Source organism: Onthophagus taurus, chromosome 3 (assembly GCF_036711975.1).
Source record: "Onthophagus taurus isolate NC chromosome 3, IU_Otau_3.0, whole genome shotgun sequence".
NCBI classification, from domain to species: Eukaryota; Metazoa; Arthropoda; class Insecta; order Coleoptera; family Scarabaeidae; genus Onthophagus; species Onthophagus taurus.
Genome location: NC_091968.1, coordinates 5,752,248 through 5,770,203, shown reverse-complemented (window position 1 = coordinate 5,770,203; position 17,956 = coordinate 5,752,248). Strand labels below are relative to the sequence as shown.

Below are 17,956 nucleotides of genomic sequence, written 5' to 3'. Positions count from 1 at the left end.
CGCTGGGCTTGTCCCGTTTGCATCCAACATAATAAAAAAAAATAATGAGTGTAGTCGGCTGCAAGCGATCTTGGTTTTTATGATATATCGAAATATTACAGTTTTATCTTTGACCATCGTGATTTTAATAGCCGAGCGTATCCAATACTTAGTATCTTCAAGATATAATAAGTCTCGGCCGCAAGCGAACTCGGCTTTGCCTTTTCATAATATGTACTTCATTTTCTGCACATAGACGACTCTAGTCGTGGCTTCTCAGCATCTTCCTTCCAATCTTCTATCTCTTTTATCAATACATATTTCCTCTGACTTTCAAATTACTTACTCCTTACCTTTTTTAGTACTCATCTGCTTTCTCCCATTCTATCTTCCTCCACCGTGTCCTCTGCTTCATGTTAGACTAACTTTGTATATTTTGCACAATAAATATTACTTTCTTTAAATACTTTGGCTGAGTGTGGCAGAACTTCCTCACTATGTAAACTCTTCATGACACAAGTTCTGTTATATCAATGATGTTTTCTTCTGTTCTAGGTTCAGTTCTACACAATCCAGTTCAAAATTTCAAGAATTACCCATTCCAGTTCAATAGATTCTAGAAGTCTGCAGCAACATTGATAAACAAGGTAAGTGTTAATACAATAATCGTTACTTATCTCCTTCATACACATATAGATCAATATGTGCATCTAGAGCTATTGCTACCATCTTCATATAGATTAGTAACAAGACTATAAAAAACGAGATGTTTTAAAGTACATCATTTACGCAAAAAAGCTATTTTTTGTGGTACATTTGAGTACAAAATAGACACAAAACCAATAAATTCATTAAAACTTTATAATGATGAAATTGATGAATTAAGGTGTTTGTTAAGTGAAGAAAAAGTATTAGAGGACCATTTCAAAATAATTAATGATTTCGTTTCATTAATTGGCGCTCCTGAACACGGGTAATTTACCGAAATCGGTTATTATTATTAATAATTAAAATACTATTACACTTAAAAAAAATTAAAGCAAAGCGGATGAGATAAAACTAAAAAAACATAATAACAAGATGAGATAACGTAAAAATTGATACAATGACTAATCAAAAAACCAAATAAAAAAAAATTAATAAATAAAAATAAAATAAGCGATGACTTACTGCGTAATAAAAACACACACACAGAGATACGAGATTTAGAGATATTTAGAGGTTGGTGGTAGTGGCAGTAGTGGTTGTTGTGACCCCCTAAACGACCAACGATTTCAGATTTCATCGCCAGACGCCCCCGGAGACGACTTCGACTCTGAAGCCGTCGTATTTTTATTTTATTGATTTTGAAGTCACGCCGGATCGTTGTCGAGTATTTTCAAAAAGTTGCTCCAGAACGACAGTTTGTTTCGTACCTTTGATGGATCCGACGAAGACGACGGCGAGTCCCTAACACTTCCGCTCCTTCTCACCGACGACGAAGAAGACGATGTTATCGAACCGGAAGTTGCCGAAGAGGATGCTTTTCTTAACGTTCCTCTTGAATTCGTTGATAAACCGCCGTTTCCGGAATTAAAACTCGCCCCCATCGAATCTTTTAAATCTCCTCCTCCATGATTATTTTTGTAATTATTTCGCCAACTTTGTGCACTGTGCGATCTATTTAATGAATCCCCACTACGACTACGCGGTGCATTATTGTGATGGTGATGATGACTATTATGGTGGTGATGGTTACCACTTTTATTATGATAATTATTACTAAAATTCCCACCGCTTTTATAACTGTTATTGCTATGATTACTCTTATAACTCGATGGATTACCCGAATTGTTGTTTATCGGTGGTTTTGGTGCCGCGTATGATTTTAAGGGAATTTTACTCGGTTGTTTTGATTTATTACTATTATTGGTTGATTTCCGAGTTGCGGCCTCGTTGGTCGCTTGATCGTGAGCCGACTCCGTGCTTGAGGAGTGATCCAATTGGAGCGTTAACGGAAACGGACTCATCGCTTTCATACTGGCCGTTGTTATTTCCGATCTGGACATCCGTTCGAGGTGATTCGGGGGTGATTCCGATGCGGGTATAACATCCGGCGATGGCGCGGATGATTGTGGAGGTTTTTGGAGTTGTTCTAAAACTCGAACGCGCGCTTTTGTTCCTTCGAGTTCAATGTTTTTATCTTCAAGCTAAAACAACGAAAAAATAATTAGATATAATTTAAGGGGATTCATATTTTTAGCTTACCTGGAATTTTAAATCTTCGTTTTCTTCGCGCGTTCGATCTAATTCGCCAACTAAACCGATTTCTTTTTTGGTGGCCGTTTCTAGTTTGCATTGAAGAACCTAAAATAATAAAACAAACAAATTAAAACTTTTTTCTTTAAGATTAATCGTACAATATCATTAATATTATCCTAATTGTTTTAATTGCTTTAATATTGGCCTTGTATTAAATGATTATTTTTTGTAAATTTAATACAAATATTGGAATGTTGTGTGTTTTTAAAATGACATGGAATGACATGATCAAAATATAAAGTATTGCTGGTTAATATTACAGAAAATAAAGCTGTCTGGGAAAAGTTTATGTGGAGCGTTGCTATCGTTACGTCGCAGCGATGATGCTGGTATTCTGACAGACATGCGGGTATTAAACATTCAAATATTAGTTAAAAAAACTACTGAAATCACGCACTTCTTATGATTCATTTTCAATCATTGCGTATTTTACATTGCACAAGTTTGTAGATTCAACTTTTTCAATTTTGTACATCAGAATTTTATCTAGGATTAAAGCCACCAGAGGTTTGATTTCGTTAACCAATCAGATGAGCGCTGTTCATCTTTTATCAATACAGTGGAACCTTGCTTAACGAGTACCTCTCATAACGAGCATTTCGCATAACGAGTGACACACGCTTAGGCGAAGTCCCTTATTCTCGTCACTCGGTTGTGCTTTGTTTGTGTGTTTACCACTCACTACGTTAATGTGTTAGTGACGATTTTGTTTAGATATTCGGTTTAATAACTATTCATAATATCCCCGACAAATAAGCCATAAGAAACCAACTACAGTGTGTTAATTAATTATCGTACCCGACATCATTATTGCAAGTATGCAACCAATCTCACAGTAATGGTATTGCAATACGCGATTTGCGTATTTGGTTGCATACTTGCAATGATGACGTCGGGTACGATAATTAATTAACACAGTGTATGTACAAAAGAAGAAAAATAACCCTAGAAACGAAGCAGGAAATCATTAAAAAGCGTGAACAAGGTGTGAGTGTGTCTGATCTAGCTCGCACGTACAATCGCTGCACATCAACGATTTCCACTCCTCAAGAACAAGGATAAGATTACAGAGGTGGATGCATCAAAGGGAGTGTTAAGAAATTTTATCCAACGGTTACGAATTCTCAATGATGCTGAAAGGCTGCTTCTCATTTGGATAAATGAAAATCAATTACAACGTGAAACATTTAACGAAAGCACCATTTGTGAAAAGGCAAAAGCTATTTTTGCCGACCTCGTTAGGAAGACGCCAGGATCATCAACGGCTGAAGAAATAGTATTTAAAGCTAGTCGTGGATGGTTCGAAAAAAAGAACCGGCATCCACGGCGTTGTGAGGTGAAGCTGCAAGTTCTGACACAAAGGCTGCCGAAATTTTCATCGATGACTTCAAAAGGCTTGTAGATGCTAAAGGCTATCTCCCACAACAAGTATTTAATTGCGATGACACGGGTCTCTTCATTGCATTGTATTGCTTCGTAGAAGAAAATGCATTGCCGGGCCACAAGCCAATGAAAGACCGGCTCACGCTGCTATTTTGTGCTAATGCAAGTGGCGATTTAAAAATTAAACCACGCAGAAACTCCATAAGCCTTCAAAAAATTTAAAATCCAAAAGAGGTGACACGCGATATTTTCACTGACTATGAAGTGTTTGGTTCTTCTTTGAAAAAATATTTGTTAGAGATGAATTTGCCACTCCAAGCCTTACTTGTAATGGACAACGCACCTGCTCATCCTCCAAGCCTACAAAACGAGCTCCTTGTAGAATTTAATTTCATCAAAATCCTTTTTCTGCCTCCCAATACCACTCCGTTACTTCAGCCTATGGACCAGCAGGTTATTTCCAATTTCAAAAAACTTTACATTAAAACACTCTTCGAACGTTGTTTTGAGGTCACTGAAGCGACAAACCTCACTCTCAGAGAGTTCTGGAAATATCACTTCCATATCGTTGCCTGCCTCAAAATAATTGGTAAGGCGTGGGAAGGGGTCACTAAAAGGAACCTCATTTCAGCCTGGAAAAAACTTTGGCCGGAGAGCGTTATTGAATGTCATTCTGAGAAGGTTGACACACTAGATGTAGAGCCTCTAGTCAACGAGATTGTATCTTTAACCAATACAATTGGACTGGAGGTAAATAGCAATGATATTGATGAACTTGTGGGAGAGCATAATCAAGAGTTCTTTTTGAACAAATTTTGAAGCGCCGACGAAAGCAAACATCACTGGATGTTCTTTCTAGTAAAAAGGGATTAGGTATGTGTCATAAATTTATAAATAATAAACTACATGATTGAATCACATTCCAGGTTTTTTCAGTACGGTACAGAAGAAAAGATAAAGATGATTTCGTTTGTTAACAATGTACGTATAAGTAGATAGATATTTCTTTAAATAAACGTTTATCAGGTTTTACATTAATTTATATGTATAGGAAACATTGTTTCGCTTAACGAGTATTTCGCATTACGAGTAAGATTCTGAAACGAATTATGCTTGTTATCCGAGGTTCCACTGTAAATATGCCGGTATTAAGACATGCTAACTGCTGGATTTGTGCCAACTGTTGTTGTGATTTGTGTTTGGCCCCTAAACCAATGAGGCATAGGCGACTATTAGATCACCTTTAAATAAGAAGAAATGGAAACTGAAACCCGATTTAGGCTATACCGCCAAAAGAAGTTCTTCCTCCTCTTCAAATTTGGCCTTCTAATTTATCCAAATAGTTCCAAAGTGCATATTATTATTATTATTGCTGCCTAGCTGAGATCTATTGTAGCTATGAACCTTGGTATTGCTCCAAAGTCATGTTCCTTTATGTCGGTATGTGTCAACAGAGCTTTACCGAAAATTTTGTGTCTTAGACAGCCTCTGGTAACGCAATTACACAGTATGTTCTGTTGTATTCCTTCTCATTGCCCTCAATGTCTCTGTGACCTGGAAGCCACAGAGTGATCCCTACGAAACCTTCGACAATCCTTGTAGCGCGCTTCTTCAGAAAACTGCAAATAGGAAGAAAACCAGATTTAACAATGTTCGTTCCATGAATTAACAGCTTATGAACACTTGCCGGCATGTAATACCAACTATATAATTGAACATACACCTTAGCAATGTCTGTAGCATATTATTCAAATATTTCTAAATTTATTTCGAATCATCCACTCGCAATTGCCTTTAATAAAACTGAAAACCGTTTAATTAGTTCCTCATTTACTCCTGTGATCGTACTTTATAGCGTTGGATTAGAACAAAATTTTCGAGCAGTGTTGCCCTCATTGCTTGTTCCTTAACCTGGTTTGGCAATATCCACAAGTAGGCCCATTTCCTTGCGAAAGTGATCTTGAATTAATCTTTTTCGCTTGTCAGGTTTGAACTTCAAGTCTGTAGACAATGTGCAGCAGACATTCGAAGCATCTTAAGCGGCCTATACACGACGAATTTTGTGGCGTCGCATGTAGTGACGCCAAGAGTTGAGCCGCATGAAGCATCGTGTGTAGGGAAGCTTCAGGACTCATGCGACGGCGACGGATTCAAGACCGTGGCAGGCTCCGGCACCTTGCAAGAGTCAACGTGTTTGGGATTGCGACAGAAACATAAAAACTACCGCCATAAATGACCTTGTAGAATTGTCTAGCAGTATTTAGCTTTCTGCCAGCAATATTTAATCTTCTACAAGCAGTATTAGTACTCTGGAACTAATTTGTAGTCTATTGGTAGCAGTACCTAGCCTTGTATAAACAATATCTATCCTTTTAAGCAGTTTCTAGTATTGTATAGGTAGTATTTGTCTTCCGCAAGGAATTTTTGGTCCTCTATAGGAAGTATTTAGTCTTCTGCAAGCAGTATTGGTATTCTGGAACCAATTCCTTGGCTATTGGTAGTAGTACCTAGCCTTCCATAGACAATATCTATCTTCTGCAAACAGTTTCTAGTATTGTATAGGTAGTATTTGTCTTCCGCAAGAAGTTTTTAGTCTTCTGCCGACAGTATTTAGTCTTCTACAAGTAGTATTGGTATTCTGCAACCAATTTGTAGTCTATTGGTAGTAATACTTAGGTTTCTATAGACAATATCTAGCTTTTTAAGCAGTTTCTAGTGTTGTATAGGTAGTATTTGTCTTCCGCAAGGAATTCTCGGTCCTTTATAGGAAGTATTTAGTCTTCTGCGAGTAGTATTAGTACGTCCGTCGATAGCGGTTAAGGAAGTGCGACACGACGCTACAAGAGTCATCGTATATGGGCCGCTTTATTCACGCATGAAGACTTGTTAACCCAGAAACGAATGTCCCTTCATCAACTATTTCTTTAGATATTGCACCACAGATATAACACTTTTGAAATGACTCTTGTGCAATAACTACAGACCTTTCCGTCAATCATTGTCATCACCATTTTGTGATCCACAAACATGTCTTCATAGGTAATATGTGTCTGAGAGAACTTTTATTTCTGTTTCCACTTTACTAACTTCTTTCTGAAACAATAACTTTATTGGGCGAGAATAGCGTGTTGACGAAGGGCGTTGATTTTCTCATTTTATTGCTCCATTACGTTTTAATTGCAGCGGAACTAATGAAATTACGAACAAGAAGGCATCATTATGTTGTCCATTTCCCATGTCCGTCCTATGTATTTGCTTGTATGCAGTACTTTAGATAGCAAACTACTGTTTGATCAACACGTTGACTCAGTGGTGGCCAGAGCTAACAGGATGCTGGGATTTGTAATGCGCTCTTCTGAATCGTTTTGCTGCCCTATTTTATCGTTCGTCAGTACAGCTTGGAATCCTCAGTACGACGCATACATTAACAGAATAAAGAGGATTCAGATAAGGTTTCTGAAGTATCTTTCGTATAAATTCCGGCATCCTCATACAGATTACCAATCTGCCTGTCAAATGTTCAGCAGCGGAGGTTGGTCAGAGGTTACTGTGATTCTTTCTATCTTCTTTAACGCATTGATCTGCATGTCGTCGACTACGCTATGAGTTTTTGTTCTATGCGCCGACTGCCTGGACAAATTCGTATACAAATTCCCCAATACTTCGCATGGAGAGGATAGTGGACCGTCTTGGGTTGGACATATTCGTCGTCACGCCGCACAACTTCAAACAAATTATTCGTAATGCCGTGCTCGCCCTACCAGTTGTGTGATTTTAAAGTACATTATCTTGTTGCAGCGGCTGAGTTCTGCCTTGAATTGATTTGATCACATATGCTTAAGGCCATTAATTAATTAATTTGATCGATTTTCAATTTTGTGTTCATACATTTTATTGTATATAAAATGTATTATAGTGGAGTAGCTTTTATATGGGACTGTGTTCTGTTGCTACCCCCGTGTGTGTAAATAAATAAATAAATCTCTTACTATAACACTTCCTAATTGGTTCAAATCGCTAGAAATAGCTTTCAATATCATCTGTTACCAATGTTAAAATCTTATCGTTTTTACAAACTTGATAAGCAGTGTAAACCTTTTGAAATTTGTATGTGTAATATAATAACACGTTTTATAACACGTGTTTTGATTCATTGTGTCATTTCCAAAGAATTTATCAAAATTACATAAATCAATAAACACCGCCTTAATTGTATATATTAATTAATCCGGAACAACTGAAGCTAAAGAAACAATATTATTCCAAACCTGTCTTACCTGATTTTCCACTGTACTTGTCAATAAACACTTTTGTAAAACCAACGGATCATGTTCCATTAAAATGGCTTCAAATTTCCGTCGATCAGGCACCAAAACTTTTGGTAAATCACTCAAATCCTCCTTTTTATCACTATCATTGTCATTAAAATCACCATTATTAAACCCAATCACATTCGTAGTAGTCCTTTGATGACTAGTAACGTCTCTGCGAGACATTCTGTTTTGTTTTTCCGGCGACGGTTTCCCCACAAATTCTAAATGCATATCGCGTATTCGCGAATTAATTTCGCCCCTTTGAGAACACACCGCTTTTAACTGTTTCTCTAAATCGTGTTTAGTAGCTAGCAAATTTTCGAAATCTTCTTGTAACCGAGATGCGGCGATCACTTCCGCTTCCATTTCGGCTACCCTATCCAATAACAAATCCCTTTCGCGTTTTAATTGACGAATATCGTCGGCGGAAGAAGCGTGAAATAATGTCCTTTGAAAGTTTGGTTCTTCCTGTTGTTGTTGTTGAGCCGGTAAATTGTTTTGTAACGCTCCTTGTAAAGCTTCAACTTCGTTTTTTAATCTCGTCCCTTTCCGATGAATCACATCCAATAAGTTCCATAATTCATCTTCACTTTCAACGTTCATCGCTGTGGTCGTCATAGCGGAAGAGCTATGCGTTTCTTTACTTGACGTTTCGGTACTAAAACCCGAATCTTGAATGGTGGATTCGGTTTTTTTCGAACGCTCCTCTTTACTGGTGTTTAATTTTCTGCGGACGCGAACTCCGGGTTCCCAATCTCTTCGTACGGCTACCGGGATGTTTGATGACGAGGATGAGTGAGTTGTTGTCATGGTGGTTGGTGTTGATGATCCCATTTTGCTGCGTAAATTTGGAAATGTTTCGATAACCAAATCGCGGAACTCCAATAAAGCCCCAACTTCATGTTGAAGCTCTTGTAAAGCAACTAAGGATTTTGCTTGTTCGCTGATTAAGTAATGAAACGGAGCTGATTGGCGTAATTGGAGACAATCCATTACTTGGGAAGATTCAACGCCCTAGAAATAAAATGAAAAATGTGTTAAAACGATTAAAATTATTTAAGTTAAAAAAGTTAGGTTAAGTAATGTTTTGTTTACATTGTCGATTAAAGATAATGACATAAATTAGTTACTACCAACTTAATTTTTTTTTAAATCAATATTCCCCTAAATTTATTTTAATTTATTCTTTTTAATAATTAATTAAATAAAAACTAACGACTACATAAAGAAGTCGTCCTTGATGGGAATGTAGCAATGCACTCGAAGCTTCACCTCACTTCACTTACTTAGCATATGAACACGTTCGAGCTATTTTTAGAATCTGAGACCATATACGACGGAAAAACGTGGGTTTGTTAACTTATTTCGAATTAAAAATAGATTAGAAAACCGAACATCGATTTAAACTTGATAATTTAATATTTGAGGTTATATCAAAACGTCAAAAAATAATGTTACGTCAAAACGTCAAAAAATGAGGTTATATCAAAACGTCAAAGAACAAGGTTATGTTAGTAATTTGATTTCAATTTCTTTCGGTTCGAAAACGTGATTTAAAATCGTTTTTTATTAATTTCTAATTTTAATTAAAACTTCAATTTAGTTATTTGCAAAAAAGCGAGTCGTAACGAATCGGATAACCTTCAAAAGAATAATTTTTTTATTTCACTAAAAATAAACTTCAGGTTGAATGTACGTCATTTAACCTTCCCAATGTTTAACAATGAATCGACGATTTATTTTCGTTGAAAAAAAAATAGACCAAAATTTGTGCCGATTTCCAACAAATTTTCCATCGGGTGATTCATAAATTTTCTCTTTAAAATTAAATCTTATCATTAAATAAAAGTATTTATTTTTATCTTATCTAAATTATGATTACAAAGTTTTAATTACCATCATCAACATTGTATTGTTTTTTGGTTATTTGAAACCCCTTTCAAAATAACATTTTGTTCTCCGTTTCTCGTTATCGTTTTCTTTCTTATCGCGTTTAAAATCATCTCAGATTACATTTCAAAACTTTGCACTTGTTTAAAGAGTAAAAAATGTGATTCTTTAGAAAACGTTACACAACACCAACAACACAAACACAATGGACCGATAAATTTAAACCGTAATTTGCACGCATGTTCCGTTTTTTTGTTGTTAGTGTCTCTCTCTTCTATTGAAAAAGAATTAAGTACGGTTTGAACGCGACGTTTACCGTTCGAGCATCGCGACGTGACTAAATCTGAGCGGTCAACAACAAAATCGAGGCAGCTTTGAAAACGGTGGGGATAAGAAATGTTGTTTGTTTAACGGTGGGGGAGGAAAATAAACAATAAGAAGATTGAAGGGAATTATTGGAGCCTATTCTATGGGAATTGTGAGTTTAACTTAGAAGGATTATTTATGATAAGATTATCTTTTTAGATATACTTTTTAAATAAATAAGATTATTGCGATTTATTTATTGTGTTTGATGATAAATATTATTTGAGTTGAATAAAACATAATCTTATTCTAAAAATATACGGAAACGTCAATGTCAAATTTTATTCAAAAAGATATCTAGGCATTTATATCCAGGCATAACTATTTAGCAAAAAAATCCAGAAGATCCAGATATTCTATGTTTTTTTAAGAATTTCTAGAAATATTCAAAAATTTCTAAAGATGTCTTAAGATTTGGAAAAGATTTCCAAAGATGTTTTGAGACTTGTAGAGATGTCAAAAAATATTGAGAATATTCCAAAATGATTTTAAGAATATCCACCGCTAATTGACGAGTTCCTAAGGATACGTAAAGATTTCCAAAGATCTTTGCTGTCTTTCCAAGACAGCAAAGGTGTCTCAAGATCTTAAAGAGACTCTAAAAATTTCCCTGAGATTTCCAAGCATTTCTAACGATTCTAAGATTTTTTAACAATTCCTAGAGATATTAAAAAATTTCGAAAGATGTCTTGAGATTCGCAAAAGATTTCCAAAGACGTTTTGAGACCTGTAGAGGATTTGTGAAGATGTCAAAAAATGTTCAGAATATTCCAAAATGGTTTTAAGAATATCCAGCGCTAATTGAAGAGTTTTTAAGGATATGTAAAGATTTTTTCAAGACTTCTAAAACTTTGGAACTATTTAGCAAACCCACCTAGAAATGTTGAAAGATGCTCTGAGACATTCTAAGGATTTTCCAAAATTGCGATGAGTTCCAAAAATTTTCAAAGATTCTATACATTTCTAATTATTTAGTAAAGTAATTTAAAAATATTTAAGGATGCTTTGAGTTATTCCAAGGATTTTCCAAGACTGCAAAGGTGTCTCAAGATTTTAAAGAGACTAAAAATTTCCCTGGGATTTCCAAGCATTTCTAACGATTCTAACATTTTTTAACAATTCCTAGAGATATTAAAAAATTTCGAAAGATGTCTTGAGATTCGAAAAAAAATTTCCAAAGACGTTTTGAGACCTGTAGAGGATTTGTGAAGATGTCAAAAAATGTTCAGAATATTCCAACATGGTTTTAAGAATATCCAGCGCTAATTGAAGAGTTTACATATCCTTCAAGGATATGTAAAGATTTTTTCAAGACTTCTAAAACTTTGGAACTACTTAGCAAACCCACCTAGAAATGTTGAAAGATGCTCTGAGACGTTCCAGGGATTTTCCAAAATTGCGATGAGTTCCAAAGATTTTCAAAGATTTTATGCATTTCTAACTATTTAGTAAAGTAATTTAAAAATATTTAAGGATGCTTTGAGTTATTCCAAGGATTTTCCAAGACTGCAAAGGTGTCTCAAGATTTTAAAGAGACTCTAAAAATTTCCCTGAGATTTCCAAGCATTTCTAACGATTTTACGATTTTTTAACAATTCCTAGAGATAGTAAAAAATTTCGAAAGATGTCTTGCGATTCGCAAAATATTTCCAAAGACTTTTTGAGACCTGTAGAGGATTTGTGAAGATGTCAAAAAATGTTCAGAACGTTCGAAAATGGTTTTAAGAATATCCAGCGCTAATTGAAAAGTTTACATATCCTTAAAGGATATGTAAAGATTTTTTCAAGACTTCTAAAACTTTGGAACTACTTAGCAAACCCACCTAGAAATGTTGAAAGATGCTCTGAGAGGTTCCAGGGATTTTCCAAAATTGCGATGAGTTCCAAAGATTTTCAAAGATTTTATGCATTTCTAACTATTTAGTAAAGTAATTTAAAAATATTTAAGGATGCTTTGAGTTATTCCAAGGATTTTCCAAGACTGCAAAGGTGTCTCAAGATTTTAAAGAGACTCTAAAAATTTCCCTGAGATTTCCAAGCATTTCTAACGATTTTACGATTTTTTAACAATTCCTAGAGATAGTAAAAAATTTCGAAAGATGTCTTGCGATTCGCAAAATATTTCCAAAGACTTTTTGAGACCTGTAGAGGATTTGTGAAGATGTCAAAAAATGTTCAGAACGTTCCAAAATGGTTTTAAGAATATCTAGCGCTAATTGAAAAGTTTACATATCCTTAAAGGATATGTAAAGATTTTTTCAAGACCTCTAAAACTTTGGAACTACTTAGCAAACCCACCTAGAAATGTTGAAAGATGCTCTGAGACGTTCCAGGGATTTTCCAAAATTGCGATGAGTTCCAAAGATTTTCAAAGATTTTATGCATTTCTAACTATTTAGTAAACTAATTTAAAAATATTTAAGGATGCTTTGAGTTATTCCAAGGATTTTCCAAGACTGCAAAGGTGTCTCAAGATTTTAAAAAGACTCTAAAAATTTCCCTGGGATTTCCAATCGTTTTTAACGATTCTAAGATTTTTTAACAATTTTTAGAGATATTTAAGCATTTATAAAGATGTCTTGAGATTTGCGGAGGATTTCTAAAGATGTTTTGAGACTTGTAGAGGATTTTTAAAGATGTCAAATAATGTTGAGAAGATTTCAAAATGGTTTTAAGTATATAATTGGCTAATTGGGGAATTCCTAATGATATGTAAAGATTTCCAAGGATTCTAAAACTTTGGAACTATTTAACAAACTCACCTAGAAATGTTTAAAGATGTTCTGAGATATTCTAAGGATTTTCAAAAATTGCGAAGGGTTTCCAAAGATGTTTTAAGTTTTTAAAGGTAATTATCAAACTAATTCAGAAATACTTAAAGACGCTTTGAGTTACTCCAAGGATTTTCCAAGACTGCAAAGGTGTTTCCAGATTTTAAAGAGATTCTAAAAACTTCTCTAGAATTTTTAAGCATTTCTAACGATTCTAAGATTTTTATAACAATTTTTAGAGATATTCAAAAATTTCTAAAGATGTCTTGAGATTTGTAGAAGATTTTCAAAGATGTTTTAAGACTTGTAGAGGATTTTTGAAGATGTCAAGAAATGTTGAAATGATTACTGCAAAGATGTCTCAAGATTTTGAAGAGATTCTAAAAATTTCCTTAGGATTTCCAAGCATTTCTAACGATTCTAAGATTTTTTTAACAATTTCTAGAGATACTCAAAATTTCTAAAGAAGTCTTGAGATTTGCAGAAGATCTTCAAAGATGTTTTGAGACTTGTAGAGGATTTGTAAAGATTTCAAAAAATGATGAGAGATTCCAAAATGGTTTTAAGAATATCCAGCGCTAATTGAGGAGTTCTTAAGGATACGTAAAGATTTTCAAGGATTCTAAAACTTTGGAACTATTTAGCGAAGTCATCCAGAAATGTTTAAAAATACTCTGGGATATTTTAAGGATTTTCCAAAATTGCGATGGGTTTCCAAAGATTTTCAAAGTATTTAAAAGTATTTATCAAACTAATTCAGAAATATTTAAAGACGCTTTGAGTTACTCCAAAGATTTTCCAAGACTGCAAATGTGTGTCAAGATTTTAAAGAGATTCTAAAAATTTTGCTGGGACTTTCAAGACGATTTTAAGATGTTTTTACAATTTCTAGAGATACTCAAAAAATTTCTAAAGATGTCTTGAGATTTGCAGAAGATTTCCAAAGATGTTTTGAAACTGGTAGAGGATTTGTAAAGATGTCAAAAAATGTTGAGAAGATTCCAAAATAGGTTTAAGAAAAATTTAAAAATGCTCTGAGGTATTTTAAGGATTTTCCAAAATTGCGAAGGGTTTCCAAAGATTTTAAAACATTTTAATAGTATTTATCAAACTAATTCAGAAATATTTAAAGACGCTTTGAGTTACTCCAAAGATTTTCCAAGACTGCAAATGTGTGTCAAGATTTTAAAGAGATTCTAAAAATTTTGCTGGGACTTTCAAGACGATTTTAAGATGTTTTTACAATTTCTAGAGATACTCAAAAAATTTCTAAAGATGTCTTGAGATTTGCAGAAGATTTCCAAAGATGTTTTGAAACTGGTAGAGGATTTGTAAAGATGTCAAAAAATGTTGAGAAGATTCCAAAATAGTTTTAAGAAATATTTAAAAATGCTCTGAGGTATTTTAAGGATTTTCCAAAATTGCGAAGGGTTTCCAAAGATTTTCAAACATTTTAATAGTATTTATCAAACTAATTCAGAAATATTTAAAGACGCTTTGAGTTATTCCAAAGATTTTCCAAGACTGCAAAGAGTATCTCAAGATTTTAAAGAGATTTTAAAAATTTTCCTGGGATTTCCAGGGATTCTAAGATTTTTTAACAATTTCTAGAGATATTCAAACTTTTCTAAAGATTTTGTTGCTGATGACGGGGTAACCCGAAACTAGTACGACTTTATATAAATAAATGCAAGTTAGAAGTTTTTACATGGTTTTTATTTGATTATTAATCTTGCAACATGGATAACTCTTTCAATTTTCTTAAGATGTCTTAAGATTTGCAGAAGATTTCCAAAGATGTTTGGAGACTTGTAGAAGATAACAAAAAATGATGAGAGATATGTAAAGATTTTCAAGGCTTCTAAAACTTTAGAACTATTTAGCAAACCCACACAGAAATGTTGAAAGATGCTCTGAGACATTCTAGGGATTTTCCAAAATTGTAATGAGTTCCAAAGATTTTCAAAGATTCTACACATTTTTAACTCTTTGGTAAACTAATTCAGAAATATTTAAGGATGCTTTGAGTTATTCCAAGGATTTTCCAAGACTGCAAACGGTGTCTCAAGATATTAAAGAGATTCTAAAAATTTCGTTGGGATTTCCAAGCATTTCTAACGATTCTAAGATTTTTGAACAATTTCTAGAGATATTCAAAAATTTCCAAAGATGTTTGGAGACTTGTAGAAGATTTGTAAAGATGTCAAAAAATGTTGAGGTAATTCCTAAATGGTTTTAAGAATGTCCAGCGCTAATTGAGGAGTTCTTAAGGATACGTAAAGATTTTCAAGGATTCTAAAACTTTGGAACTATACATCCAAAAATGTTTAAAGATGCTCTGAGATGTTCTAGGGATTTTCCAAAATTGCGAAGAGTTTCCAAAGATTCAAAAAGTATTTATCAAACTAATTTAGAAATATTTAAAGACGTTTTGAGCTATTCCAAGGATTAATTTATTATTCCAAGATTGCAAAGGTGTCTCAAGATTTTAAAGAGACTCTAAAAGTTTCCCTGGGATTTCAAGCATTTCCAAGCATTTCTAATGATTCCAAGATTTTTTAACAATTCGTAGAGATATCTAAAAATTTCGAAAGATTCTTTGAGATTCGCAAACGATTTCCAAAGATGTTTTGAGACCTGTAGAAGATTTGTGAAGATGTCAAAAAAATGTTCAGAATATTCCTCCAATGATTTTCCAAGATTACAAAGGTGTCTCAAGGTTTTAAAGAGGTTCTAAAAATTTTCCTGGGACTTCCAAGACAATTCTAAGATGTATTAACAATTTCTAGAGATACCCAAGAAAATTTTAAAGATGTATTGAGATTTGCAGAAGATTTCCAAAGATATTTTGAGACTTGTAGAGGATTTGTAAAGATGACAAAAAATGATGAGAGATTCCAAAATGGTTTTAAAAACATCCAGCGCTAATTGAAGAGTTCTTAAGGATACGCAAAAATTTTTAAGGATTCTAAAACTCTGGAACTATTTAGCAAACTCATCCAGAAATGTTTAAAAATGCTCTCAGATATTTTAAGGATTTTCCAAAATTGCGAAGGGTTTCCAAAGATTTTCAAACATTTTAAAAGCATTTATCAAACTAATTCAGAAATATTTAAAGACGCTTTAAGTTATTTCAAGGACTTTCCAAGACTGCAAAGGTGGCTCAAGATTTTAAAGAGACTCTAAACATTTCTCTGGGATTTCTAAGCATTTCTAAGATATTTTTAGAATTTCTAGAGATATTCAAGAATTTATAAAGATATCTTGAGATTTGCAGAAAATTTCTAAAGATGTTTTGAGACCTGTAGAGGATTTGTGAAGATGTCAAAAAATGTTGAGAAGATTCCAAAATGGTTTTAAGAATATCCAGCGCCAATTAAGGAGTTCCTAAGGATACGTAAAGATTTTCAAGGATTCTAAAACTTTGGAACTATTTAGCAAACCTATCCAAAAATGTTTAAAGATGCTCGACATATTTTAAGGATTTTCTAAAATTGCGAAAAGTTTCCAAAGATTCTAAACATTTCTAACTATTTAACTAATTCAGAAATATCTCAAGATAACTTGAGTTATTCCAAGGATTTTCAAGACTGTGAAGGGCGGTCTCAAAATTGTAAAAGATTTTAAAAACTTCCCTAGGATTTCGAAGCATTTCTAACGATTCTAAGATTTTTTAACAATTTCTAGAGATATTCAAAAATTTCTAAAGACAAGATGTCAAAAAATGTTCAGAAGATTCCAAAATGGTTTTAAGAATATTCAGCGCTAATTGAAGAGTTCTTAAGGATACGTAAAGATTCTAAATCTTTGGAACTATTTAGCAAACTCATCCAGAAATGTTTAAAGATTTTTAAATATATTCAAGAATTAAATTATTGAAATATTGCTTATATTCATTACGGAATGTTGTAAAATAATTTTTACAATTAATTCTAACAAACTAGAATGTAAAACCGTTAACGACATCTTCTTCTTGTGTATGTGTAATGTAGGAAATACATCGATAGGAGAAATGTTAAAGAAACTTACATAAGCCTCGCTTTATGTATCTACGTAATGTAAGTGTAAGTGTAACTACGCGAAGTTGAGAAAATATTTATTGCCATACGAAGCCGTCGTCGACGTCGTCGTTTCGAGTTCGTGTCTCCTCACTTTTGCAACATTGCCCAATAATTCTTATGGGTCGCACTGTACACCACCACTTTCGTACCACTTTTCCGCGTTATCCCAACCAGAACGTTAAAATGTTAAAAGATAAAGATCAAACCGAGAACGTTTTAAAGAAAGTGTTAAGCATCTATAAAATTTTATAAAGAAAAGTTTCTCTCAAAAAAGATTTATTAATTCAATCTAATTTAAGTTTAAAAATATATACAGTAAAATATAAAAAAGGAGAGTATTGAGAATCCATTATCACTTTAAATATCTAATATAATTTAATAATTAAATTTAATATTCTTAGTATTGTACTTTTGAAACTGGTTTTGTGAAAAATGTGACATTTTTTTTTTTAGATTCAGAACGTTCTTTTTAACGTGTCGATCTGTTGTTTGTCGTAACCTCATAAAATATTTACAATTACACTTAATACTTTGCAATATGACATCTTAGTTAACTCTTATGACATTAGTCTCTGAAGATGGTCATGGGCCGAAACTAGTAAGACTTAATTAAATAAATAATAAAACCAGTTTCAAAAGTACAATACTAAGAATATTAAATTCAATTACCTTCTCACGCAGGATATTTGTATATTATATATTTAAAGTGATAATAGATACTGATATCACTGAGTGATAAGTTTTTATTTTTGACAGTGCTAGTGCAAAACTAGAACTAGAAACATTCAGGTTTAGCCGCACGTCTCTCAAGACGGCTAAACCCGAATGATTCTTGTTCTAGGTCTTGTGTTAGTTCTAGTGACAGTGCTAGTAAAAAACTAGAGCTAACACT

The 17,956-nt window shown here is 33.5% G+C and overlaps 1 protein-coding gene across 3 annotated transcripts in view; it reads right to left on the bottom strand.

The window, feature by feature from the left end:
- Positions 1–17,956, bottom strand: part of LOC111417243 (javelin-like) — a 91,148-nt gene that overhangs the window by 10,710 nt on the left and 62,482 nt on the right. The window contains exons 1-4 of one of the 3 annotated variants that reach the window (XM_071195152.1): positions 9,873–10,205; positions 7,941–8,990; positions 2,227–2,325; positions 1,395–2,168 (exon numbers count right to left, since the gene is read on the bottom strand). In XM_071195152.1, the coding sequence (XP_071051253.1) occupies positions 1,395–2,168; positions 2,227–2,325; positions 7,941–8,990; positions 9,873–9,884 (1,935 nt within the window). In that variant the 5' untranslated portion in view covers positions 9,885–10,205. Of the gene's footprint in view, positions 1–1,149; positions 2,169–2,226; positions 2,326–7,940; positions 8,991–9,872; positions 10,206–17,956 lie in introns of those variants that run through there. The other 2 variants (XR_011640061.1, XM_071195151.1) reach the window with 2 other exon arrangements.